This window comes from Mauremys reevesii, linkage group 1, assembly GCF_016161935.1.
Source record: "Mauremys reevesii isolate NIE-2019 linkage group 1, ASM1616193v1, whole genome shotgun sequence".
In the NCBI taxonomy this organism is placed as follows: Eukaryota; Metazoa; Chordata; order Testudines; family Geoemydidae; genus Mauremys; species Mauremys reevesii.
In genome coordinates, this window is record NC_052623.1 from 318,472,838 (window position 1) to 318,499,704 (window position 26,867).

General features: G+C 40.8%; 1 protein-coding gene across 5 annotated transcripts in view; it reads right to left on the bottom strand.

The window, feature by feature from the left end:
* Positions 1-26,867, bottom strand: part of CADPS2 (calcium dependent secretion activator 2) — a 530,263-nt gene that overhangs the window by 435,873 nt on the left and 67,523 nt on the right. For 3 of the 5 annotated variants that reach the window (XM_039510109.1, XM_039510118.1, XM_039510136.1), the window contains exons 2-3: positions 25,285-25,377; positions 5,295-5,408 (exon numbers count right to left, since the gene is read on the bottom strand). In XM_039510109.1, the coding sequence (XP_039366043.1) occupies positions 5,295-5,408; positions 25,285-25,377 (207 nt within the window). The remainder of the gene's footprint in view (positions 1-5,294; positions 5,409-25,284; positions 25,378-26,867) is intronic. The other 2 variants (XM_039510127.1, XM_039510145.1) reach the window with 1 other exon arrangement.

Consider the following 26,867-nt stretch of genomic DNA (forward strand, 5'->3'; position numbering starts at 1 on the left):
TTTTACCTATCCAGTTTAACTTGACCAAGGCTAAAGTTATAAATATAACAAATCAGTAAAGACTTTTTGGATTACATATTATTGAAAGAAGATGGACACTGCATGATCCCTGGTTTACAGTAAAAAATCATATAGTTATTAAAAGCTGCTGTCTTGGTTTAATATTTCTGTTGACCATGCACTGTGCTGTTTGAATGTTAAATGAATCTCAATTTTTAATAAATGAGGAGTCTTGGGGACTCTTCATAGACTTTTCTTTGACCTCAGGAAATATAAAGCTGAAGAAGAAAAAAACTTGAGATGACTTATGATCAGCATATATTTGGTATTTTTCCATTGTTGTTGTTTATATCCATAGTCTGTACTGGTTGTTTTTTTTTCTATGAAAGGCTGTTTCTAAAGGCTAAGATATTTGCTTGTTATAGCTAAAATGTGCCTTGGGGAGGGCCTTTCTTGGAGTTGGAAGCCAAGAGGATAATATTGCCTCAGTGTGAGCAATCCCATTATGATAGCACAGCTAATGAGAGTGTCCCCCGACCTCTCGTAATTATAATCTCAGTCTAGCTATCAGAAGTGTGTTGCCACTCAAACCAGAAAACGCACAGTACTGGGGTTGTTCAGAATGTGCCTTTTGGCTTGTCTACACAAACCACCAGCTTGCGGCAAGCTGGGATGCGGTGTGAATCTCCCCACGCTAGCCTGCTGCAGACTAACTGTCCATCCTGACCCTGCCGATGCTCATTCACTGTTCCTTAATGCACTTTGATCTAGTAGTCTTTGAAATGGGACTAGATCAAAGCACATTAACGAACTGTTAGTGTCCACATGAGCAGGGTGCACAAGAAGTTAGTCCACTGCAGACTAATGCAGGGTAGATTCACACCCCATCGTGCAATTAATCAATTGTTTATTTAGACACGCCCTTAATTTGAACCATGTACACCGCTACCTCGATATAACACGAATTCAGATATAACTCGGTAAAGCAGTGCTGGGGGGGGGGGGAGAACAGGGCTGTGCACTCCAGTGGATCAAAGCAAGTTCAATATAACGTCGTTTCACCTATAACGCGGTAAGATTTTTTGTCTCCTGAGGACAGCATTATATCGAGGTAGAGGTGTATGTTTAGGATTATTTTATTTGGGGAGCTTTTCAGGTAAGGTCAGGTATGAAACAGCTCCACATCCTCAGGATTGGGTGTAATCTACTGGGGTTCATGCCGGGCTTCAAAATTAGGTCCAAGACCACCCCTAGAGGGAAGTCATTTGAAGTCCCAATGTTTGAGAAGGAGAATTGTGTACAAAAATCCCAGCTATCCTACCAGAGCTAAGAAAGGATAGTATGTAACACACCTGAAGAACTGAGCTCTTCCACTCCATGCATGGCCTTATTTTTCTTAGGCCATGTTCCTCATTATATTAAACTGAGTTGTTGGAGAGGGCAGAGTAGCTTCTATATGAGTCAATATAGTCTGATGAAAAAGTAAGTTTACTCAGCTAACAAGATTTCCTAATTAGGTATTTGTATCACGATCCCCTTTCAGGTAATTTAGCACCTTGGGAAGTTAAAAAGCAATTCAGACATATAACATATTCTTGACTTTTGTTCTCTTCCTTCATCCCAGAAAAGGGTTTTAGTGAATGTTTTTCTTTAAATATTGCGTGGCGTGTGAAGACTTCGTCAAAGCAGCTCTGCATTAGTCTTGAAGGAGTTCAGATTCATGCTTACTGTGCATTCTTGCAAATGCTAATTCCACACTCATCAGTCAGCCACCGAAAAAGCCCCATCTCTGGCATACGCAAGCCACATTTTGGAAGCAGACAATTCTAGTGTTCCTCAAGAGCATAGCTGTCATAAGTGAAAGAGGCCCAGAAAAAGAAAATCTTTCATGAGTTCAAAAATACCAGAAATTTATGGATACATGCGATTGTTTCCCACTTTTGAGGATGCAATTATTGTAGTTGCTGGTTGAACACCAAAAATGTCTAGATGAGGAAGAATCCTTAAAATGAACAACTCTCTCCCTTGATTTTGTCATTACAGTTTTAGCACAAGAAAGCTGTCAGTTCATCATGCCTCTCTTTCTGGCCACCAGTAAGCTATTTCCTTGTGGCATTAAATCAGTCTCTCTAGAAGACTAAATAGTCCACTCCTCATGCTTTTCAGTTCTAATTCTTCTTAATCTGCTGTCTTCTATTTGGGGTTCTACGTTGGTGTAGTCTTCTGGTTCTTTTCTTACCCAAATACTGCTTCACCATTTCCTTCTGAGGCACCTTATGTTAACACTTTGAACATATGAGGAGCTGAACAAATGGTAAGAACTGTACTATTAAATAATAAATCCTCTTCACTTCTACTCTATTCTTTCAATGTCCCCAAAGATTTTGTCCATGGCCCACCCTTCTCTCTCTAAACCCTGCTATTGAGTGACTGGCTCAGCAGTCACTTACACACAATTGCTAATGGCTGAGTTAGATGCTCCTGGAGTACAGCATCAAAGAAGAGTCATCACCACTACCTTGGAAAAAACTATTCAAAATGAGATCACACAGTTATTGGCAACAAAAGTCAAAACAGAAGATTGTGGCAGATCTGAAGTCAGCAAGATATTACTCTGTTGTTCTGGACTGCACACCTGACATCAGCCATACGGAACAAATGACTTTAATGGTGCGTTTTGTAACAACAACAACAGAACCTAGCGAAAATGTCCCTGCAATGGTGACTGTCAGAGAGCATTTTCTAGAATTTACTGATATGGATGATATTACAGGAGTTGGCATGACAAATGTGCTTCTTAAAAAGCTGGAAGATACGGGAATTGCGATAGCTGACATGAGAGGTCAGGGCTACAATAATGGTGCCAACATGAGAGGAAAGAACAGAGAGCAGACACGGATCCAAGAGTTAAACTCTCGAGCTTTTTTTGTCCCATGCAATTCTCATTCATTGAACTTGGTGGTCAGTGATGCAGCATCAGCTTCTAGTGAGGCAACTGAATTTTTTTATGTAATTCAAAGCATCTATGTATTTCTCAGCATCAACTCATTGATGGCAAATTCTGAAGCAACATCTGGGAATATCCTCTCTGACACTGAAACCACTGAGTGCCACATAATGGGAAAGTCAAGTGGAGGCGATAAAGCCTAACAAATACCAAATTGGGAAGATAGATGATGCCATAGTTGCCATTATGGAGGATAATGCTATGACAGGAACTGTTTGTGGGAGAACAGTGGCAGAGGGAAATGGAATCACCAGAAACATACATAACTTCAAATTTCTGTGTGGCTTAGCGTTGTGGCATGACACACTGTTTGAAATAAATGTTGTAAGCAAGAGACTCCAAGGTGTGGACCTTGATATATCTGGAGCAATGGAACAACTGGACAAAGCAAAGTCATACCTACAATCTTACCGGTCAGAGGAGAGATTTCAAAAAGTCCTGAAGAGTGCACAGAAGCTGGCAGAGGAACTTCACACTGAAGCTATTTTCCCACCCATTCAAGAATACAAGAGTCACCGACGATTATGACATTTTGATTATGAGGCACAGGATAATCCCATAAGAAACCCCAAACAACAATTCAAAGTTGAATTCTTTAACCGGGCACTAGATTGTGCAATACAGTCGGTTGAAGAACATTTCATGCAGCTCAAGGAACACATCAGTATATTTTGGAATGTTGTATGATATTCCAAAACTCCTCACTATACCTGAAGAAGGCCTACACCAGCAATGCAGGGCACGAGAGACAGTGTTGACACATGATGACATGCGCGATATTGATGCGAGTGATTTAGGTGATAAACTGAAACCCCTTTGAAGATACATTTCAGCAGGATCAACTCCAAAGGCTGATCTGGAATACACATGCACAAATAAGATGACCACCCTCTTTACAAATGCTTTGGTTGCTCTGCGCATACGTCTAACACTTCCTGTAACAGTTGCCAGTGGAGAACGCAGCTTCTCCAAGCTGAAGTTTACAAAAACACATCTACACTCCACAATGACACAGGAGACGCTGGTTGGCCTTGCAACCATCTCAATAGAGCATGACCTGGCCCAGACTGTGGGCCTCCAGGAAGCAGTTCAAATCTTTGCAACCAAGAAGGTACGGAAAGCACCACTTTGATTATTCAAACAGATAAAAATGCCAGGGTTTTCTACGCAGACAAGAAAAGTTACATTTGCTGTTCAGGCATTTGAAAGTTAAGCATTACTTAAAATTTTTGAACAAGGCATTTTAAGTTGTTAATTCTCCTTTACTGGGGTAGATAGCAGAGCAGTACCATGAGAAACAGAACAGGAAGAAGGTAGAACTGAGACCTTTCAAAGTTTTGGCCCAAGCAAGGGTGCATGGAGGCATCATTTGAGCTCCCTGCCTCAGGTGCCAAAATGTTGTAGGCCGGCCCCGGTCTTAGCCCAATAAATGAAGTACATCAGTAGGAAATAAAAAGCAACAATATGCTAAAAGAAAATATGAGAGTAATTTGAAAACGAACAAAGCAATACAGTGAAATTAGGAAGCAAACACAAAGAAATAACAATCAAGTTTAAATGTGCAGCCTTGATGATATGCTGAGCAAATTTGAGCTTTTTTGTTCTATAGATAAATACTGTATTCACAGTGGCTGCTTTCTGCACAGTGTAAGAAATATACTCCCCAGTCATGCATTACCTATGACATCAGAGACACATTTTTATCTTCCCCAGAAAAGGGCATTTCCCTTAAGCAATTATAGAACACATGTGAAAACTGGTGCTGGCGGTGTTAACCACACAGAATCCCTCGGAAGTCACAAGCTGAATTCAAGAGACTTGGTATAGCTGCACTGGCAGCATTATTCCTTCTGGAAGAAAAAAGAGCAGTCTGTCCCTAAGATATTCTCTACTGTCCCTAAAAATTTAAAAGGCCAGGGGACATGTATCTCAAGGTGGTAATTTACAGCTGACACCTTGATTAAAGGGGGTAATTTAGACATATGGAGATAAAGATAGCAGTACCCAGTGGTATCAATCATGCCAGAAAGATTTTTAGCACCGGGTTTTTGTGTGTGTTTGTTTTGTTTTCCCAAAAGTAGTGGATATTTTCCAGTTCAGTTTTATCTCTTATGCCCAGGCAGTGGATTTAAAATTTTTAAATTGCAAAGCGGTGTAGAAAATGTTTTCAAGAGGTATGCGAGCTCTCAGGCTTGGAACCTTACAATTTCTGCCATGTAAATGGATTTAAAAAGAACAGTCTTGTGAACTAACTTTAAAACAGCACAGAAAACTGTGTTCAACTTGCCTCATAATAACTTCGCACTGCATTGCAAAATGCTTCATCTGCTACAATTTGTGTCTCTCCATTCAGGAAGGCCTGGAAATGCTCCTTAAGGATCTGTAATTGCTGTCTGTTGAGCTGTGGGAGAAAAAGATAAATGCTATTAGTATCAACGTCAAAACTCCTTCCAACATCAAACTAATGGCCTTTTGGGGGCAGGGACTGGAAAAGAAATGGGCTCCCTCAAAGTACTGGCTCTTTAAAGTCCAGGCAGAGCAGACAGGGACTGATACGAGAAATAGGCAAACTGCAGCAGCTCTCGGACATTCACTAAGTACAGAAGCAGAGACTTAGCGTGATACCAGCAGCACTAGTGTATCCCACTGGTGTATCCCTCGTGTACTTGTTGTGATGCTGGTTGGTCAGAAATGGGGGGGGGAATCTCCCCTTGTGGCAGTTCCCATAGTTCAGCAATAGCAACTCGACCCTCATCATGGCAGTTGCCTCAGTGAGCAACCATAGGTTTACTCTCAGACTTCAAAGAAAGCTGAAAACTGAGTGACCTTTTGTGGCTCTTTGCAGTCTGCCTGGGACTTCACTATCTTGAGTAGTTTTGTATCATCTGCAAATTTTGCCACTTCAGATTCTTAAACCTTGGGTTGAGTGCTGTAGCTATCTTTAGAAATCTCACATTGGTACCTTCTTTGCGTTATGTCAAATCTGTGAAAGTGTTCTTAAAACGAACAACGTGTGCTGGGTCATCATCCGAAATGGCTATAACATGAAATATATGGCAGAATGCAGGGAAAAAAGAGCAGGGGAGGTAGAATTCTCCCCAAAAGAGTTCAGTCTCAAATTTAATTAACACTTTTTTTTTAAAATAATATAAACACACAAGCGTCATGAGCATGGACTCTGGAATGGTGGCCAAAGCATGAAGGGACATATGAATGTTTAGCATATCTGGCACATAAATAGCTTGAAATGCTGGCTACAAAAGTGCCATGCAAATGCCTGTTCTCACTTTCAGGTGACATTATAATTAAGAAATGGGCAGCACTGGACAGCTCAGTGGTTTGAGCACTGGCCTGCTAAACCCAGGGTTGTGAGTTCAATCCTTAAGGGGGCCATTTAGGGATCTGGAGAAAAAATCTGGTCCTGCTTTGAGCAGGGGGTTGGACTAGATGACCTCCTGAGGTCCCTTCCAACCCTGAGATTCTGATTATCTCCTGTAAATGTAAACAAACTTGTTTGTCTTAGCAATTGGCTGAACAAGGAGTAGAACTGAGTGAGCTTGTAGGCTCTAAAATTTTACATTGTTTTGTTTAGTATAGTTATGTAACCAAAAAAAAAAATCTACATTTGTAAGTTTCATTTTAACGACAAAGATTGCACAACAGTACTTGTATGAGGTGAACTGAAAAATACTATTTCTTTTATCATTTTTACAGTGCAAATATTTGTAATAAAAATATACACTAATTTCAATTACAACACAGAATAAAATATATATGAAAATGTAGAAATATATCCAAAATATTTAATAAATTTCAATTAGTATTCTATTAACAGTGCGATTAAAACAGCAAATAGTTGCGATTAACTTTTCTACTTGAAGTTCATCATTAAAATATTCAAACACTGCTGACTGAAAGAAAGTCAGTCTTTTTAATCTTGCTTTGTTAAGCAAGTATGCAGCTATGGTTTGTTTTAAGTTACTAACACAAATACTTTGTAGTCCAAAAAATAATGCTTGCTAATGGATGTACTGTGCAGTGTATCACACTTAACACACAGCATCATTTATTGCAAAAGTTTCTAATTATTGCCAACTTTTTGTTAAGCCAATACTGAAATATCCCAAATCTCACATGACAGTGCTAGAAATTGCTAAATAATAATGACTGGCAAAATACTCAGCAGGAAAAAAAGGTTTCCATTTTGAACCACTTTTCTAAGAAGATAAAAAAAGAATTTAGATTTTGCATGTTTCATTTAGGACTTGCCTTTAGCTGACAAAGTTAGCTTGAATTAGTACACTGGAGTTACTCCACTCAAGCTAGCCTACTTCAAGTGAGAGCAACCAACTGCAAAACACTGGAGCAACACACAGTGATTTGATTAACACCCGAGTAATTGCTGCATCATCACAGACTCACTAACTCCAGCATCAGCAGCACAGTGTGGATGTTCATAAGCCAGTGTCCTGCAGATCCAGGTTTACAATGCAGCATAGACATACCCATTGAGGTCACTGGAGTTGCAACATTGTAAATGAGAGAACCAAACTCTGCTCATCTTATTAATGTTGTGTATAACTTAAGGAATTTTACAAAGAACTGCTACCAGAGGTAGTACCCATGAGAATTTTCAATTGCTTTACTGCAGATGAGGCTTAACAAGCTATAGCATGACAAGATTCCTCAAACATTTAAGCAACCACATGGCTCCATGACTTGTATGCTGGAACCTGCAGCAATTTACTACAAAATTCACCTCCCAATGATATGTAAAAGCTATTTGTTGTTCTGCAACAAGAAATGACAACACAAATATTAGCAAATATTTTATTGATTTCTGAATGGGACAAATCCTAAAAAAGAGTAGTGTGTATAGAAAAGAGGGAGGAGTCAATTCAAAGCTGAAGAACTCTGCACACTTGGGGAAAAGGGTAAGCTAACTATAGAAAACTGGCAATGATTACAGACAGAAGAAATACTAACTGATTAGCAGCAAGATATAAACTTTGGTGGAAGTCTATGCAAACAAGGGCGGGGGAGGGGGTAAACTTCATCTCAGACCACAAAGATTGGAAAAGTTTGCAGCATATTTCCGTGTATGTAAATATACAGTGCTTCACCTGCTTCCCAACACAATTCTTGCGGGTTTTTAATATCTCCACCCTGTGTTTCAAATCACACCTACTACTCGGTAATACAAATATTTGTTTCACATGACTCACTGGTATATCTGTAGTACCTCACCTTAAAGATATCCATACCATGAGTTGACAAATGTCTCTGTTCCTAGTACTATATATTTTACCTCTCGTATGTTAACTGATTCAAGCCTCCTGGTTTTTATTTCTTTCCTAGGGAAGACAACCATCATCCCTTCATCTGTTATGCATTTCCTATGTCAAAGTTTTCCTACAGAAATTGAAAGAAGCTGAGACAGTGGAAAATACAAAGCATACCTGATTATGTGAGTTTTTACCTGAATGTATGCACGTTGTACTTATTATGCAGGGGATTAAAGATAACTAACCATTTCCATAGTCAGACAATGTAGCACTGCTAGGAAATAGACAGATGAATATTCTATTAGAATATGTGGGTTGTCTGCCAGGACAATTATAAAAATGTTTTTCCTGCTTGCAGACTGTATTTTCTACGTGATTTATCTGTCTATTACTGACATATCAAACAGAAAAATTATGGATGAAATACTGCAACATAAATTTCTGGATTTCTCAGCTCTAATGTCCCGAGAGAATGACAACACGTTAAGCATATTTTAATAGATCTAACTGGTTTGACTTGTAGAGATGCAATTGGGCCAGCTGCCAAAAAAAAAAAAACAGAAGAATTTTTATTGTCCCATACTATTGAAAGATTCCTCAAACTACTGAGGTTGCTGTATGCTCCCCCTCCCTCTCCTGTCTGTCTTTTCATTTTGAAGACCCTCATTAGCATGTACTAATGAACATACAAGACATTTTTTTTTTAAATATAACAGAGAGGGAGTGAGGAGAAGCACTCAGCAAAGGGGAGAGAGATAAATGAAAGGAGCATAAGGTGAAAGCAAGATTCAGAAAAATTAAAGGTTTTATTTCTGGTTTTATTACATCCTTCCCCTCATTCAGGCAGTATAGAGATGCACTCTTAAGCCTTTGCACTTTAATAAATGAAGGGCCAGATGCTTCTTTACATGTGTTATTTCTACATCAGTGCTTGGAACTTGTGGGGATTTCTTCCAGTTTTTGCCAGGGAAGTGAGGTTTCCTCCAGCCATACAAGTGGCAGGATGTTTGATCCCTGCAAAACTGACAATCTGGTTAAGATCTGCCAGAGGCACTGTGATCCTGCTCAGCCTGTGCTGCCAAAGAGTCTGTGGGTTGCTGCCCCAGGAAATAAAGGGGTTCCACATTAATCAACATTTCAGTGGCACAGAGTGGAGGAGAGGATGGGTGGAACTATGCAGCAAAGTGTGGCCATCCACCCTGTAAGATTTTGAAGAGGTCACCATTTCTTCAAAATGCAGCTGTAAAAGTCATCCAACCACCTCTTCAATCCCCTTCATTGGCTTCCTCTCACTTTCCACTGCACATTTAAGCTCTTCTGTCCTCTCTTTCAATAATTTATACAAATTGGCCCAAAGGTACCTTTCTGTTCTCCCTGTCCCCTTGACTCTGCACAAGCCGCATATTTACTCCTCTTCTTAGAGTCTTGCTCTCACATGTGGACCATCTCCTTATTACTCTTACCACTCCTTACTCTTCACCTTAAAACAGTTCTTTCTGAGTTTGTTGTTCCACTCAGAAGTACTAAGCTAGGTGATTGAAAAGTCTTTACCCCCACAGCCCCAAACAAAAATCCAAGAATTAACGAGACATGCAATAAACTTCAGTCAGTTGTACATTGTCTGCTTGGATTTTAAGATCCTGAAAGAATGGACTGTCATCATACTTCTCTGTACAGTGCCCATACTGTAAATGTTAAACATATACCAAACAATAGTAACCACTGCTTCACAGCTGAACAGCGCTGAATTCCAGCTATTCTGGGCTTCAGTTTATTCATTCCCCAAGAGGCAGAGTCAAGATAAGGGAGGAACAAATTTCAGAAGCTCGTTCACCTGCACATCTACCAAAGTGATATATGCCATCATGTGCCAGCAATGCTCCTCTGCCATGTACATTGGCCAAACTGGACAGTCTCTATGTAAAAGAATAAATGGACACAAATCAGACGTCAAGAATTATAACATTCAAAAACCAGTCGGAGAACACTTCAATCTCCCTGGTCACTCGATTACAGACCTAAAAGTCGCAATATTACAACAAAAAAACTTCAAAAACAGACTCCAACAAGAGACTGCTGAACTGGAATTAATTTGCAAATTGGACACCATTAAATTAGGCTTGAAAAAAGACTGGGAGTGGATGGGTCATTACACAAAGCAAAACTATTTCCCCATGTTTATTTCCCCCCACACACACACGTTTCCTCACACCTTGTCAATTGCTGGAAATGAGCCATTTTCATTACCACTACAAACAGTTCTCTCCCCCCCTCTGCTAGTAATAGCTCACCTTAACTGATCACTCTTGTTATAGTGTGTATGGTAACACCCATTGTTTCATGTTGTGTGTGTGTGTGTGTGTGTGTGTGTGTGTGTGTGTGTATATATACACACACACACACACCCCTTCCTACTGTATTTTCCACTGCATGCATCCGATGAAGTGGGTTTTAACCCACGAAAGCTTATGCTCAAATACATTTGTTAGTCTCTAAGGCCTGGTCTACACTGGGGGAGGGGGGGATTTAGGTAAGATACACAACTTCAGCTACGAGAATAGTGTAGCTGAAGTCGACATATCTTAGTTCGACTAACCTCCCATCCTCATGGCGCGGGATCGACGGCCGTGGCTCCTGCCGACTCCGCTTCCGCCACTTGCCCTGGTGGAGTTCCAGAGTCGACGGGAGCGCATTCAGGGATCAAGATATCGCATCTAGACGAGACGCAATATATTGATCCCCGATAGATCGATCGCTACCCGCCGATCCAGCAGGTAGTCTGGAGGTACCTTAAGGTGCCAGAAGTACTCCTGTTCTTTTCGCGGATTGTAGCGGAGTGATTACCTGCGCCTGCCCTGCGGGGCTTGAAACAGCCCAGGAGAGGGCTGTGGCTGGGGCAAGAAGCCTGGGCTGATTGGGGAAAGTACGCTCAGCTGTGGCCATGCCCCAATCAGGCCCAGCTGGCCCCTATAAAAGGCTGTGAGCCAGAGGCCTAGGAACTCTCCCTCTGCCTGTACCTAGGTACCTAAAGTGGAGCAGGGCTGGACAAAGGCAGAGGAGCTCGGGAGCTCCTGCATGGAAAGCCCCAGGCTGCGGCCTAGGGTAAGGCCAAGAGGTACTGGGGGCTCCAGGGGGCACCCCAGGAGTAGGCAACGGCAGCAGGTCCAAACCCCTTTGCCAACGATGAGTGGCTGATACTGCAGTCTGCCCCAGTGAACAGGGGGCTAGATAGAGACTGGGCAGTAGCCAATACTGAGGCGAAGTGGGGACAGTGGGGTGGGGGTTCCCCTGGGAGGGGGAGACCCAGTTAAAGGGGCACCGGCGTCCTGGGAGGGACACGGGGGCCTGTAGCTGGAAGGCGGATCACTGGCCTGCAGAGGGCGCTCCGGACCCTGGAATGAGCTAATTCCCGAGGACGACCAGCAGGAGGCGCCGCAGATGTGAGTCCACTCCTCGACATGGATACAGACTAACACCGCTGCTACTCTGAAACTTGAAAACCTTAAGGCATTCCTACCTCATGCATCATATCCAGTTACCAACGTCTGCCAACATTTTCACCAAATTACAAAGTAAGGCTTTGAGGGATCAGACCCTAAGTTTATATCAACAATTCTTTTTGGACATTATGATTCGGTTGTAATTGGCTGTATAGAAGGAGCAAATCAATACATCCCCCCAAAAATGCAGAAGCTGAAGGTATCCAAAGGCATGAATCATAGCACAAAAAACTAATTGCCACAAAAGTAATAAGATTTGTGAATTTTAAAGGCTAGCGCTCTCTCTCTCTCACACACACACACACACACACACACACACAATTATATGGTATAAGCATATGCTATGGCTAATTCTGTATACCTGAAATTTTGAAAACCAAAGACCTGGCAAGGTAGCAATAATCTTCTGAAGCACTGCCATCTTGTGGCAAATTAAGAAAGATATATCAAAGAAACAGCAATTATACTATACATGTGCAAGACTCAAAACTGCACTTAATGGAACTTGTAAGTGTCTATGAATTTGTGACAACACAATATTTCCAAAACAAAGACTAACAGAAAATAAGAATATTTTCTCACCACTAGCACATGGATTTTTGCAGAAGAAAATAAATGGAAATGTGTGTTCTTGGTCTATTTAGAGCTAAAGACAATATTTCTTTTTAATTTTGACTGAAAAGAACAGCAAAAAGACAACTTTCCTTCACAGTTACAGTATGCATACTATTCTTGTAACATTTTAATATAGGTGGGGCTGGTAGCACCACCTATTTATGTTCCTTGACACTTCCCACTTTTTCAGTTGCTTATAGATTGCTGATTGGGCTGAAGTTGTCCATGCCAGATGTCTGTCTCAGGCTCATTTTTTTTTTCCCCAAAAAATTTCAGCCAAAACAGTTCAGCCATTTCCAAGACCTAGAGCAGGAAAAAAAATACATTGTTTTGCCAGCTTTAAATTCAGATGACCTTTTATTTGAAAAGCTTTAGCATCCCCATGCTTTGGAGCCGGGACTTGAAATTTGGTAGTGCGTGACCTTTGTTTCAGGAACATGGCTTTTGCCAATCCTGTCGAAATCAACCCAAATTTAGCTAAGTTATAAGCCTTTAAAAAAAAAAAGACAGTTTACAGATGCGTAGAGACTTAGATTTTAGCAGCTAAATTCCGCAAAGATTCCCTCCACACTATGCATGCTCCAAACCTGGGACTGAGCAGGACTTTCCTTGCAATGGCACTTCTAGGTTGCTGTGGGCCATGTCAGGTCCAGGCACCTGAACTGAGAGAAGGGAGACTGTCTCTCCTGTACTCTCAATGACAACCCCACATACACTTCCCCAGAGAACCACGACAGGGTGAAGGAGGAACCTGCCTGATGTGAATGCAGAGGGGACAAGTGTTGGATCTGTGGAGGGATGTGGCAGAGTAGATTGGGACAAGAAGCCGGTGGGAGTGAAGGAACAGATTGAGGTCAGAGGAGTGAGACTGACTGAGCAAGGAGATTGGGATCTGGGAGCCAGGGAGGGAAACAGGTCCTAGGGGGCGGGGGATATGAGATCGTATGAGGAGTCATGAAGGAGATTGGGACAAAGGCAATGAGACTAGAACTGAGATTCACTGGGGCTGGGGAAGAGGCGAAGAGGAACAGGAGACCTATCGGCAATGGGAGAGAACTAAACGGCTGGGAAAAGGGACTAGGAAAAGGAGTCAGGAGGGGTGGAGATTGGAAAAGGCGTCTGAGGAGGGAGGTTATTACTGGGAGTATGTGAGGATGAGGAATATTGGCAAAGTGCTACTGGAGGGCAGACTTGGGGGGACACACACATTGAATGAGGAGCACGTGGGGTGAAGATGCATAGGGACTGGGAACAGCCAGACATTAAGACCTGGAGAGTGCTGAAGGCGAGGGAAGGCTTGGGCAGGGAATTCGAAGGCATTAGATTAGGACTTGCTGGGGAAGAAGACTGGGATGAGGAGTCTGATGAGTGTAGATTGAGACCAGCTAGGTGAAGAAACCAGACTCGGACAGGAGGGTCAAGCTTGGGGTGACTAGAACACATTCCCTTCCAGAGTCTAGAATGGAACCCAAGTCTCATGATTCCTTTGATGTCAGCAAATATCTTTGAAGTCCACTGGCAAGGTCTCCCATTCTCCTCTAATGCGGGTCCACACAGAGGATGACAACCTACTATTGCTATCTGTTACTCCATTAACTCAAGTGGCAGAAGTTTGTGTCAGGCATCTAAAGGGTCCAACCCAGGTGATGACCCATGTCAGTGTCAATATGTTGCAACAAGATGGATTTCTTTTCAGTTATTTGTATTACAATAGCTCCCAGGATTGGTCACAAACCAGGACCCCATTGTTCCAGGTGCTGTACAAACCCAAAACAAATACAGTCCCTTAAAAACATAGGAAATTGCACACACAATCTGCATTAAAAGAACATAGAAGTTGCAAAGTCAAGTGCTCAAAAGTTAAAAAATGCCAAAGTTAAGGTTGTTTGTAAACTCTTAATTTAGCCTCCTTGTCTGCAGTCTTTGCTTACATGATCACAGACTATTTTCTCCAACTTCGGTTTGTTTGGCTTTATTTTGTAAAGAATTAATTGATTCCAATTTAAAATCAAGGAATGGAGGGACCCTGCTGCTGATTTTGAAGGGTGGGACAGGATAATGCCCCAGTAAAACAAGCATTTTAAGGGGAATCCTGTATCCAGAATCTAATATTCCCTCTCCTGTATCAAATCAATATAGGTCACTGAACATTCAAGATAATTCTCAAGAAACAACAATTATGTAAGTACTTAACTAAAAATAGTCCTTCAATTGGAAAAACTATATTAACTGATATTTTCTTATGGGCAAAAAAAGCCCTTCAATAGATAATTTAGATACTCTAATAAAGGTAACAAAAATTAAAAAAAAAACCCAAAACCTCCTTGAGTCAGAGTTGTTAGTGAGCTGAAATATGCAATACTTTATACTTTTAAAAATAATGGATTTATTATATAGCAATAGTAGCATAAGATTTATGTCTTTTCCTTGCTTTAAGTGCTTGGGTTTCGTAAATGATTTGACAGGTAAATATATTGCTATCATTTCCCTATTTTAACTTAAAAAAAAACACATTGGGTTTGGAATAACTTTAAAGGCTGCCACTCAAATTGTACCATCACATCTCTATTTTGTCATACAGGATGCAATAATTTAGCAAATTTTTAAGAAATATTAGATTTTAACAACTTGATCTGACGTTTAATGTGAGTATGTAAATGTTTTTACATTAGTGTTGTTCCACAGACAATTCAACATAGATGACTATGAAGTGCCACCTAACTCCTACTCCTCTGCCACCCTGTTCCACAGTCTAGGGCACCTCTCTACAACACAGAAGACATTTTGTCAAACCCTCCATACTTTCAGAATCTTAAGAGATATACCCAAGATAGAGACAAGTGTTGTTTTTTTAAAATCTTTAAACAGACCTTTGGATTCCGCAGTTAGCAGAAGCCACAAGTGATATGCGTAATAACAATTGAACTTGCAGAGAAAGAATTGCAGGCAACAGCTTCTTCAGTGCCCTCTAGTAGCCAATATATAAAGCAATGAAGACAGTCTCATAAAATACCAGGTAATTCATATTCACTGGGGGCAGTGGAGGATGTTATGAAGATAGAAACTAAGATTTTAAAAAGGGAAAAAAAGCACTCTGCTAACTGCTGGACAAGAGTAGAACCAGAAAATAAGGAACGTAGAGAAATGTGATATGAAGGGTCTTTCTGGTTGTTTGATAGGCTATTTATATTTTTAAAGAACTTCTTCCTTGTCTCCCTGCAAAACTCCACACTGTGAAATCAGCATTTCATGTATGTAGATGTCGTGAAAGTGTCTTGTAGCTACTACCTTTTGTGTACGTGCCATCTCCTCATGAATAAGAAAGGTAAAACTTAAGGAAATGTATAGGTGTAGTATGACAGTCTTCAGTTTTTCTTAGGTTGTGAGTCAATGTTCAGTCTTGGGAAGAAATACTGTGTGTTAGTTTTTGAATTGGGCTAGGTTATGTGTACAGACAATGGTCTTCGGAAAGACATGCTATGGCAAGCAGCAAGAGAGTTTGCTCTCTGCCTTGAGAATGTCTCCAATTAGAGATGAAGGCAGAGTTACTGTCTGGGAATCAGGCATCAGTGTTGGGCTGAGATTCCTGAAAGAAGAATTGCCTGGATTCTGTTTGGCCATTCCAGGACTGGTGTGTGTGAGTGTAACTACAATTACCGGGGGGAGGGGAGGGATAATTGTGGGAAAGGGCAAAATTCTCATCTTTCTAAGGGCTAAGGGTTTGTCTAAAAAATAGCTACCAGAAACTGGAACCTGGTGTGGAACCTTAGTTTGCATTTGTTTATTTGTTTCTACAATAAGAACAGAGATGCTTTTGGGGATATCACTATATCAAAGCTATTTAAATAATCTTTATCTGCCAGTGCTACACAGACTCATGACAGCATGGATAGTTGGTTTTTCAGTCTGTAGAAGTGAGAAGAAGAGGGGTTCCCATACAAAAAACACTTGCTTGCTGCAGAGCAAGATCAGAAAATGAAAATTAGGAGTTCTCTTGGGCACTTAGGAGTGCTGGGGATCATATTTATTAGTTCTATTAACCTAATCCTTTATGACGTCAGTTTCTATGCATTGACCTTTAGACTATTTTTCATAAAGAAATGTTTCAACTGGGATTTATGAAAATACATTGACATTAACACAGAAATATTCTCTACCAAAAAAAAGTTGTTTGCCAGCACAAAGAATAGGGGGAAAAAACATAGAAACTCATACTAAACATACATCACACAAGCTATACAACAGTGTGTTACTATCACTGTGGTACAACAAAAAAGAAACTATTAAATAAATGTGGTTACTTCTAGCTTAAGTCATGGCCATATTGTCTAGAAAATCTAAACTGTCTGCTACCAGATCAGCATGCTGGGAAAAATTCCTGAAAAAGTGTGATTCAGAAGTATCTGAGAGATATCAGTAGTGACCAGGAAGTAAGAGAACAATGATCCTGGGAAGGGCCAAATTCTCACTTTTTTTACGCCCAAGGATTTGGACAAAGGATATCCTAAGGACCAAGAGATGCTACACACAAAAAAGCAATCCAAAGTTGAAGTAGATGTGTTTGTATGAACTGTGAGGCTCTATAATCTCTTAAAGATCTTATTGCACTTTCAAAAAAATAAAATAGACCACTTCTCCCCATGTATCCCCATCCAATCTCAACCTATAGATCAAACACCCTCTTACACACATTTTTCTCCCTAGATGTTTCCAATATGGGTGATAAGTCTTCAAGAGCCATAATCCACCATGTGGCTCATACACCACCTTCCAGGTCAATATCACATTATTGTCCATACATCAGCATTTTGCCCAAGGTTGAAAAAACTCCTACTCATTTGTTCGCCCAAGGGAAATGGAAATTCAACCTTGGTGAACAGCAGGCTGCTGAGCAAGCAGCGAGGATCTGAAGAAGCAGAAAGAATCCAGTACAGGGGAGTTACGGTTGCCAACTGTCTAATCACACAAACCCAAACACCCACAGTTCCTGGCCAATGGGAGCTGCGGAGTCGGCGCTGGGGGCGGGGGCAGCACGCAGAGCCACCTGCCCCCCTCCCTCCCTTAGGGGTCACAGGGACGTGCCAGCTGCTTTTGGGAATGGTGCAGAGCCAGGGAGCCTGCCTTAGCCCCAACTGCGCCACTGGACTTTCAGCACTTAAAATCTCCCGGCTTGGCTTCAGTAGCCTCCGGGAGATAGGGCGTGATTCCGGGAGACTCCCGGTGAAACTGGGAGGGTTGGCAACTCTAGGGGGAGTCAGGGTGGACAATATGACAAAGGGAAGGAACTATGTATTTAGCAGAGGGTAAGGTGGCAATCTGGTGATGCAGAGCAGGAGCTCTGATCAATACTCTACTCACCTTACTTCAACCTCAGAATAGAAAAAAAAAGTTAGCGGAGCCTTGATCAGAGCACTTGCCCTGCTACCCTCCTCAGATGCAACTAAACAGTCCCCATATCCGGTGAGGGGTTGGAAAGCATCCTAGTGGTACTTCCCCACCCCAAGACTTTGGGTGTGAGATGGACACCATATCCCTCTGTCCCACAACTTGATACCAGTGTGAGGATGGGGCCACCAGCCTGGTTGTGCATCTGCATGAGGAAGGTGAGAGGACACAAAGGGGTATATGGCCTTTTTCAAGATCAGGGAAGAGTGGGAGGAGGGTACTAGTCACCTTATTCCTGGAACAAAAAGAGGTAGGGTCAATTTTCCAAACACGTGATTTTGTCCCTCCCCTCCATATACTGACCATAGACTTGACCCTCTTCAGGTCAAATTCTCACTATGGTCAAGACATCATATATGGCTGGCCCTTGTTTGCCATATATAATCCTGAAACATCACCCTAACCTCATCCACAATTCTATTATGAGACAGAAAAGCCTCTCTACTCCAACTACCTTCCTTATGTGGACTAAAATGCCAATATACTTTCTCTGTTCACCTTCCCAGTAGTTGCAATAGACCCCAGGTTCCAAAAGACTGATCATTTAACTACCTAAAACAAATGTAGTATACACATTTAGGCACCAACCCTGCTATGCTATCTCCTGGTATGAACTTGTGCCCATGTCAAGGCCCATCACTTGACATCTTTAAATCAAAACTGGATGTCTTGATAAAGGATAGGCTCTAACTCAGACAATATGGTCCTGATGCAGTAATTTACTGGGTGAATTTTTATGGCCCATCTTATTCAGAAGACTAGACTAGATCATAACAGTCCCTCTGGCCTTATAATATATGAATCAGTATTCTTCAGCCTTTGCAAAAAATTATTCCTTTGCTGCAGAATAAATCTGGAATTCATCCAGCCTAAATAATTTTCATAGCCAAAATTATGGGAGAAGATAGATCCTAAAAATAGGCTTTACAATGGAACTTGGTTGCAATCTTAATTAATGCTCCAAATAAGTTTCCCTTCCTTGAACTGAACAAAAGACAAGTTAAAAATTATCTGTGCTTTTATTTTGGAATGTCTATGATGTGAAAGCATGTTATAATCACACAAATGTGTTTTGTCACTTGTCTAAATTTATAGACTCAATCCTATCTTCAGATTCAAAGACATGCAGTGATGCATACCAGTGTAACTGGCTACTGAATACTGGCACAATAGCAAAATTTTACAAGCTATGTGGCCATACTCATCCATATAACTGAGAACAGGATAAAGTATTTAGCATGAGATCATCTAAGTCATATTAATTATATGATTACTATTTCCTCTTCTGTAGAAGTGCTAGTTTAGTATGCAAACTTAGACAGCACACATACCATACAATTCTTGCTGACATCTCCTATAATATCTTATGAATAGTAACAGATAAAGTATATTTAATAACTACTGTAAATTGGACCATCTTTCCAGGAAAGTGAATTTGTCACTAGAGAATTGTAGGTTACAAGACATTATAAACATGGAAAGAAATGGTGTCTTTATAACTCGAAATATACAATTTTCACATTCCAGATATATTTCTAAACCTTAGAACTTTAAGGATTTTAAGAGATGATAGAAGAAATATTATGTTAATTCTATTCAATTTATTATTTCCCTATGTCTTAAATAACTTTTAGAGCCAAGAGAATAGACTCCCACAAAAGAACCCAAAAAAATTAAACACTCTGAAAATGAGTCAAAGATAAACCATGGCCAGGCCAATTTTAAATGTGCCACGCAATGGGATTTACACCACCACTAAATTTGGCAGATTATTTCACAACTAACAGATTTTAAGATTTTCTTTATACTCAGCCTGACTTTTCACTTTCTTACTATAATTTTACCCTTCTACTTCTGTCTATTTCCTTTTAGTATGCTAATCAATTCCTCTCCCTCCTTGATGTTCACATCCCTCAAATCTTTGTAAACTCATGTCCCCACTTGGTCATCTCTTTGCCAAACCATCAATATTTGGATTTTTATATTTTCCTCCTAAATCATTCTATCAAGGTCCCTAGTTGCTGCTCTGTGTGTTGTGGGGTTTGGTTGGGGGTTGTTGTTTTTTGTGTGGGAGCACTTTGTTCTGGTAACTTCACATTGCAAATAAACAGTGGGATGAAGAAACTTGAAAAAGTCCAGAAATTTGCATTTTGGATATTTTCCTCATATGATTAGTTTACATTAAACTACGTTTAAAACTACTTTTTTCCCCCCTCTTTCTGACCTTCTGTCGTCCATTTGTGTTATTCGTGTTCACAGCTCTTCTCAATTATCAACAATTTCATTACATTTTTTTACTCTTTTGTAGCTCATTAAAGAATTAATCCAATAGAGATTTTTGTGGGTCCCTGCTGGACACCTACCTAAATGCAATTTGATACTTAGCCATTCATTTTTTCCTAACCCTTTGGTTATGGATCTTCAACCTGTTTTATTGCACAAGTGTTCATATGACAGCTGATTGGAATTAATTTTGAGAGTGTAAAATTTCATGATGCAATCAATACTTTACTAAAATGCAAATACTGAAGCTACTGCCTTCCCTTCTTTTTGTAATTTTATTATAAAAAGTTGACAAAAGTCTGGTGTATCATTCCCACTTTCTTTTCTCCCCTCCATTGCTGCACCAGTCCCTAGGGATGTGCAGAGGAATTTAAATTTCACTGCTTTTGGAGAGGCTGGAGGAGCTCACTCTCCCCATCCTGGGGCCAGGCGGAGGAGTTCTGTGAGGGGCTCATGCCCCTGCTTATCTTCCCATTGTTCACACCCCTGTCAATCCCTCCTGCATCAGTGCCATGAAAGAATAACTTCACATCTCCTCTCTAACCCACCCCCGCACCTCAGTGACTCCATGAATCTCCTGATCTCCCCTGACCCATACACTCATTCCTTCCTTTACTTTTCTCCTCAACCTTGTACTCTCCTCAGTTTCCTTCCTCTCACAATACAAGCATATTTTAGTCTCTCTAACCATAAAAATCCCACCTCACTTTCCTCTACTACTAATGCACTCTGTTTAAGCTCACTGAGCATGCCACCTACCACCTCTGTCTGGAGTTCCTCTCCTCCAATTCCACCCTAGACCCTCTCTGATCCACCTTCCAAGTTCCATGCCTTTCACTCCATTTAAATAGCTTTCATTAAGGTCTCTAATTACTTCTCCAGGACAAAGCATTCCATCCTCATCATCTTCAAACCATCAGCCTTTGGCACAATCAACCACACTATTCTTCCTGAAACCTCATTTTCCCCCAACTTTGATGTTTCAGTCCTCTCCCGATTCTCCTCCTACCCCTCTAATCACTCTATCAGTATTTGTTTGGAAGTTCTCCATCATCCTCCCTCCAACTCACAGGAGGAGGGTCCATAGGGCTCCATCCTTGGCCCCCTCTCCTCTTTCCTCAATGATAAGATACAGGAAGAGATATCTTATTCACAAACAGTATTTCAACTAACATCTCTATACAGAAGACTCTCAGATTTATCTTCCACAGGAAAAGACAGATCCAAGCTAAAATCTCAGCCTGTTATTCAGGCAACTCCTTCTGGAAGTCCAGCCTTCAATTTAAACTCAACATGGCCAAAACAGCTCTTAACCTCTCCTCTCCCTCCTTCCTCATTTACCATGGGCACCATTCCTCCTCCCTGTCACTCAGGCCTAATCTAGGCTTTATCTTCAACTCAACCCTCTCTCTAGATCTTCATATCTAGTAGTGCCTAAATTTTGCTGCTCCTTCCTGCAAAACAACTCTACAATCCAGCGTTTCCTCTCAGTACACACAGCCAAATCTCTAGTCCAGGCCCTCATCTCACATCAACTACTGCAACCGCCATCTATTAATACACTGCTGTGTAGATCATGTTCCCAAACTGTTGCTTCAGCCATTTCACCTCTCTCTTTGCAGCCCTAAACTGGCTCCCCTGGCTCCATGGTCTAAAACACAAACTACTTGTATTCACAGCCTATTCCTGCTCTATTTATCATCCTTTACATACTATTAAGAAATTGATCCCCGCCTCTACTTTCCAATGGGACCAAGCTTCATCACTTGTTAAAATTTCAAACAAGCACCTTCACACACTCTCACAATCCTAGGAAGCATTCCTCAAAGATACAAATAACCACCTCCTTGTTCTCCTTCAAATCCCTCCTTAAAATACTCTTCTCTACCATAATGCTTAAAAATACCAGACAGTGATTAGGAAGTTGGTGTGCTATGACCACAGCTTTTCAAAGTGACCAGTTTGGTCTCATTTTTACCCAGTGCTCCAGTCTGTTGTATCCACCTCTCGTCTCCTGTCTCCTACTTAGATTGTAAACTCTAACACAAAGACTGTATTTTTGGTTCTGAATTTGTCTCATGTTGCTTAATGATCATGGTTCCACTATCTTCTAAATGTTGTGTGATTTCTCCCCCTTCCTCAGTTAGTATTTGTTGAATTATTTTAAAAGGAAAAGAAGTTAGACAATTATGGGATAGTACCAGCCAAAATGAGTGCAAGATTTTATTTGCTTTCTGTATTCAGGTCAGGGGCAGCAAAAGCTTCTTAACAGTAGAGGGGTCACCAGCACCCAAACCCATCCACCAGCACCACCCCTTCAACCCCAAGGTCTCACTCCCACGCCACCCTCCATCGCTTGTCCTTACGGACGGTTAAAAAGTGGGAAGGTATAGTCCTCTCACCTTTTAAAAGTGGGGGCATGGCCTCTTACCCCCCCACACTCCAGCACCCCTGATTCAGGTACCTCAGTTTTCCATTACTTAAAATAAAATGACAATGTAGTAAGTTTGTTTTCTAGGTCCTTTGATACTCTTGCGTGCATATTCTCTGGACTCAGTAAGATTTAGCCCCATATTCCTTAACTTCTTAAATGTTTCCCTGAAATCTAAAATTATTTTACAGTTGCATTCTGGAAGCCCATTTCCTAATCAGCTCTCTTGTATAATTGCCCGGGACCACCAGCTAGAAAACAATGCTTCATACTTAAAAAAAAAAACAAAAAAAAAACCCTTCTGCCAATCTCAAGAATTTCTGGTCTCGACAGCATGATTTAATTCCTACTTAATTATTTTTAATCATGTAATGTATTGATAGAAATATTTAGCTTTTTTCACAAAACATCTATTTTTAACTGAGATTTTTGCAGCGTTAAGAATCTCTCCTTGCTAGTTATAAAATGTATATTTGCATTTCTGCAAGTATGCTAATGAATAACTTTAACGCCTTAAAATACTAGCAAAATGTATTCTGAAGAATAAATTAAAAACAAAATAGAAGCTCAATTGGATACAATATTTATATTTTTTCCTTTACTATCTTTTTCACATGCCAGTTTTTTAAAAAGTCAACAATTATGATTAATGTGCATTTCTATGCAAAGTCATTTTTGGTAAAGGAAATACTTTTATTGCCATGTTTCATACCTTAAGAAAACAGAAATAAATGACTGAATCAGTCTGTAAGACAGCAGACCAATTCCCTTATTTCACATTTTCTTCCATGCACTGAATACTAAAAAGGAATGATCATCACAAAAAAAAGCAGACTAAATGTCTGCCAACTGAAACATGACTTTGCACAATGCAAGATGCATTGCTAACCCACACTCCTCAATGAACAAACCACAGACAATAAAAGGGTTACATCTTTACTGTGTTTTGGATTAAGAGAATACAGTCAATAGAAGTACATCCAACTGTTCTGCAATGAAGTAGCATAGCTACATTACTAGAAGGACTGCAGTCCTGCTAAAAATGATCTTATGTCTTTTGTAATATAGTTAAAAGAATATATACCTTTTATCTCTGCCAATGTAGTTTCAGTGTTAGATTCCATACAAGTACATTTTACTTTTTATCCCTTATTTAGCAGCCTATACACCTCAAGTACTTGCATAGTTTAAGAAAATTATCAAAGCATTCTCACAGGCATAAACTATAAATACAAAAAACATTATGTTAGAGACATCAAGTTAGTTCACATGAATACAAGTATGTTTTCATAAACAAAAACAGAATCTATATGGTCTGCACACCATTCATTTTTGAGATGCCCAGACAAAGGATATAGTGTTTTCCACACAGAGGGCACATTTCATAGATCTTTGACTTATTTGAGCTTGCTGTTTTTGTGAGATCTCTCTCTGCGCTTCTTTGGTATGTCAATTGTACAGCATATTAAAAAAATAAAACATTTTAAAAACCTTATTTACTTTACATACGACAATAGTTTAGTTATATTATAGACTTATAGAAAGAGACCTTCTAAAAATGTTAAAATGTGTGACTGGCACGCGAAACCTTAAATTAGAGTGACTAAATGAAGACTCGGCACAGCACTTCTGAAAGGTTGCCGACCCCTGAGCTAGGTATCACTATAGTGCTAGAAAGCTCTTATTTTTAAAAATGTCCTTTAATGTTAAAATGTCTAATTTCAGGTGTAGCAAAAGAAAAGATTGTGGTGGTGAAGTCAAAGAAGTCAAACTGTCCTGTTTCCTTCTTCACAATTCCCATCAAACATCCAAATATAAGCCTAGCAATGCATGCAAACAGGCCTTAGTATAATGAATCAAAAAGGGGTTTCCATATTCATCACACTGCTTTTATCTCATGTGATTTTTTTTCTTTTTTGTTGCACAAGAAGCAAAGTTTTCCCACACAAACAACGAACAACCATAGGTGAACATTGTGACTGTTTCTAACTAATGCAGAAAGAATTGGGAGCTTGGAGAGGATCATGGCAACCAAGTTGGGAGTGAGTATATCAAAATTGTACAGACTGACTGATTGCTACTATCTGTCACTCAAGCTAAGTAGTGGAACAGTCAGGATGTGTCTACACAGGTGTAAAACACCCACCACTGGTCCAGGTCAGCTGACTCAGGGTCACAGGGTTAAAAAATTGCCAAGTAGATGTTCAGGCTCAGGCAGGAGCCTGAGCTCTGGGACCCTGCGAGGAGGGGAGGATCCCAGAGCTTGGGCTCCAGCCCAAGCCCAAATGTCTACACAGCAATTTTTAGCGCTGCAGCCCGAGCCAAAATCTATTGACTCAGACCTGCCACTGCCATGTCACAGGTCTTTTATACCTCTGTAGATGTATTCTAAATGGCTCCAAAACATTAAACTATTAGTTACAGATTTTTAAGTCTTCTGGGGCTTATTATGGTGGTGACTCCATAAGTTAGGCTGAGTTCAGTTTTGCACTTAAAACATGGTGTTCACACTCCCAAAGTACCTTTAGCAAAAGGCCTTAGCGTACCTACAGAAATTAGCTCAGGTTGGATACTGTGAAGGGAAGCAGGGGATATATTTAGTTAGTTTTCATATTAATTCAAAAACGTGCACTGCATTACTACTTTTTCTATATTTTGGTGGTGTCTTTTTAAACACACAGGAAAAAAAAAGAAGTAGGAGAGATAGTGGCAACTTACAAATTGCAGTGGCACAACATCCAAAGAAGTTTTAATTAAAAGGTTGAACACAACAGGAAAGCAGCAGGACTTGACCTTAAGGAACAACTGGACCTATAATTAGATTTAGAGATCAGTAAAAAACAGTAGGCAGGAAGATAAATACTGCTGTGCACTTTTCATTCTAGACATTAAATGAGGCCCGTGATAGGACAGAATGACCCATTTCCCCATTCCCTTCCATTACAAGCTTCAGTCTTGTGTGTTACCTCTCATAACTCCTTTCCTCTTGTCCCTTATACTCCTCCCTACACACTTTCAGCCAACTTCTCTCTCAATCTTCAGCCCATTTTTCTCTTGGCCTATCTTTATCATTTGAGCAATCACGAAAACAGACTCCAGCATTAGAGTTGGAATTTGGCAGTGTCTAAGAGTTTTTGGAGGAGGACTAATAGCTGCTGTTGGTCTTGTGGCAGGAAGAATTCAGATTCCCGCACAAAAGAAGAGCTCTGACCAAAACAAGGAGGCCGTTCTTGTGTTTATATCTGCATCCAGGGTGTTATCTGTAGCATGCAGGTCTGGAGATAATTTCTGACTAGAGCTGGAAAAAATCTGTCAAACAAATAGTTGATTTTCTCAAAAATTGTATGTGTTCAACCTGAAACTATATGAGAGTTTGGCATAAACTCACAGAATAATTTTAGCCAAAGAAAGAAAAAACAAACAAACGGTGGAGGGGGGAAGGCTAGTTCATAAAGCAGCTGGTGGGGGAGGTGCCCAACTTATAACTTTGAGCCCAGTGGTTAGGGAACTCAGCAGGGATGGAGAGATAAAAGTTAAAATCCCTGCTCCACATGAAGCAGAGAAGGGATTTAAATCTGGGTCTCTTGCATTCAAGATAAGTGCCCCAACCACCATGCTAAAAGTTAAGCTGGGCACCACCACTGCTACCACCCCCACCTTTCAAAATGCCCAGCAACAAAGCATTTTGGGTTGAATGACAAGTTTTGTTTCACCCAAAATGGACTGTTTCAATTTGCCAAAGGTTTTCAGCATTTTTTTTAATTCCGTTCGAGCTGAGTCAAAGGTTTCTTTTGAAACCACCTGTGAACCAAATTATCCAGTTATTTCTGTCCCACTCTCCTTCTGAGTAACCTAGGACGGATATCAAATAGGAGTTTTGGTGTTGTTCTCTTAGAGCAGAGGTGGGCAAACTATTTGGCCCAAGAGTCACATTGGGGTTGCGCAACTGTATGGAGGACTGGGTAGGGAGGGCTGTGCCTCCCCAAACAGCCTGGCCCCCACCCCCTATCCGCCCCTCCCACCCCTTGACTGCCCCCCCTCAGAATCTCCAACTCATCCAATGCCCCCTGCTCCTTGTCCCCTGACCGCCCCCTCCCAGGACCCCCGCCCCCTATCCAGCCCCCTGCTCCCTGTCCCAACTGCCCCAACCCCTATCCACACCCTGACAGCCTCCCAGGTCTCCCACCCCTATCCAACCGCCCTCTGCTCCTCATCCCTCTCCCAGGACCCTCCACCCCTAACTGCCCCCAGGATCCCACCCCCTTATACAACCCCCCCTGCTCCCTGTCCTCTGACTGCCC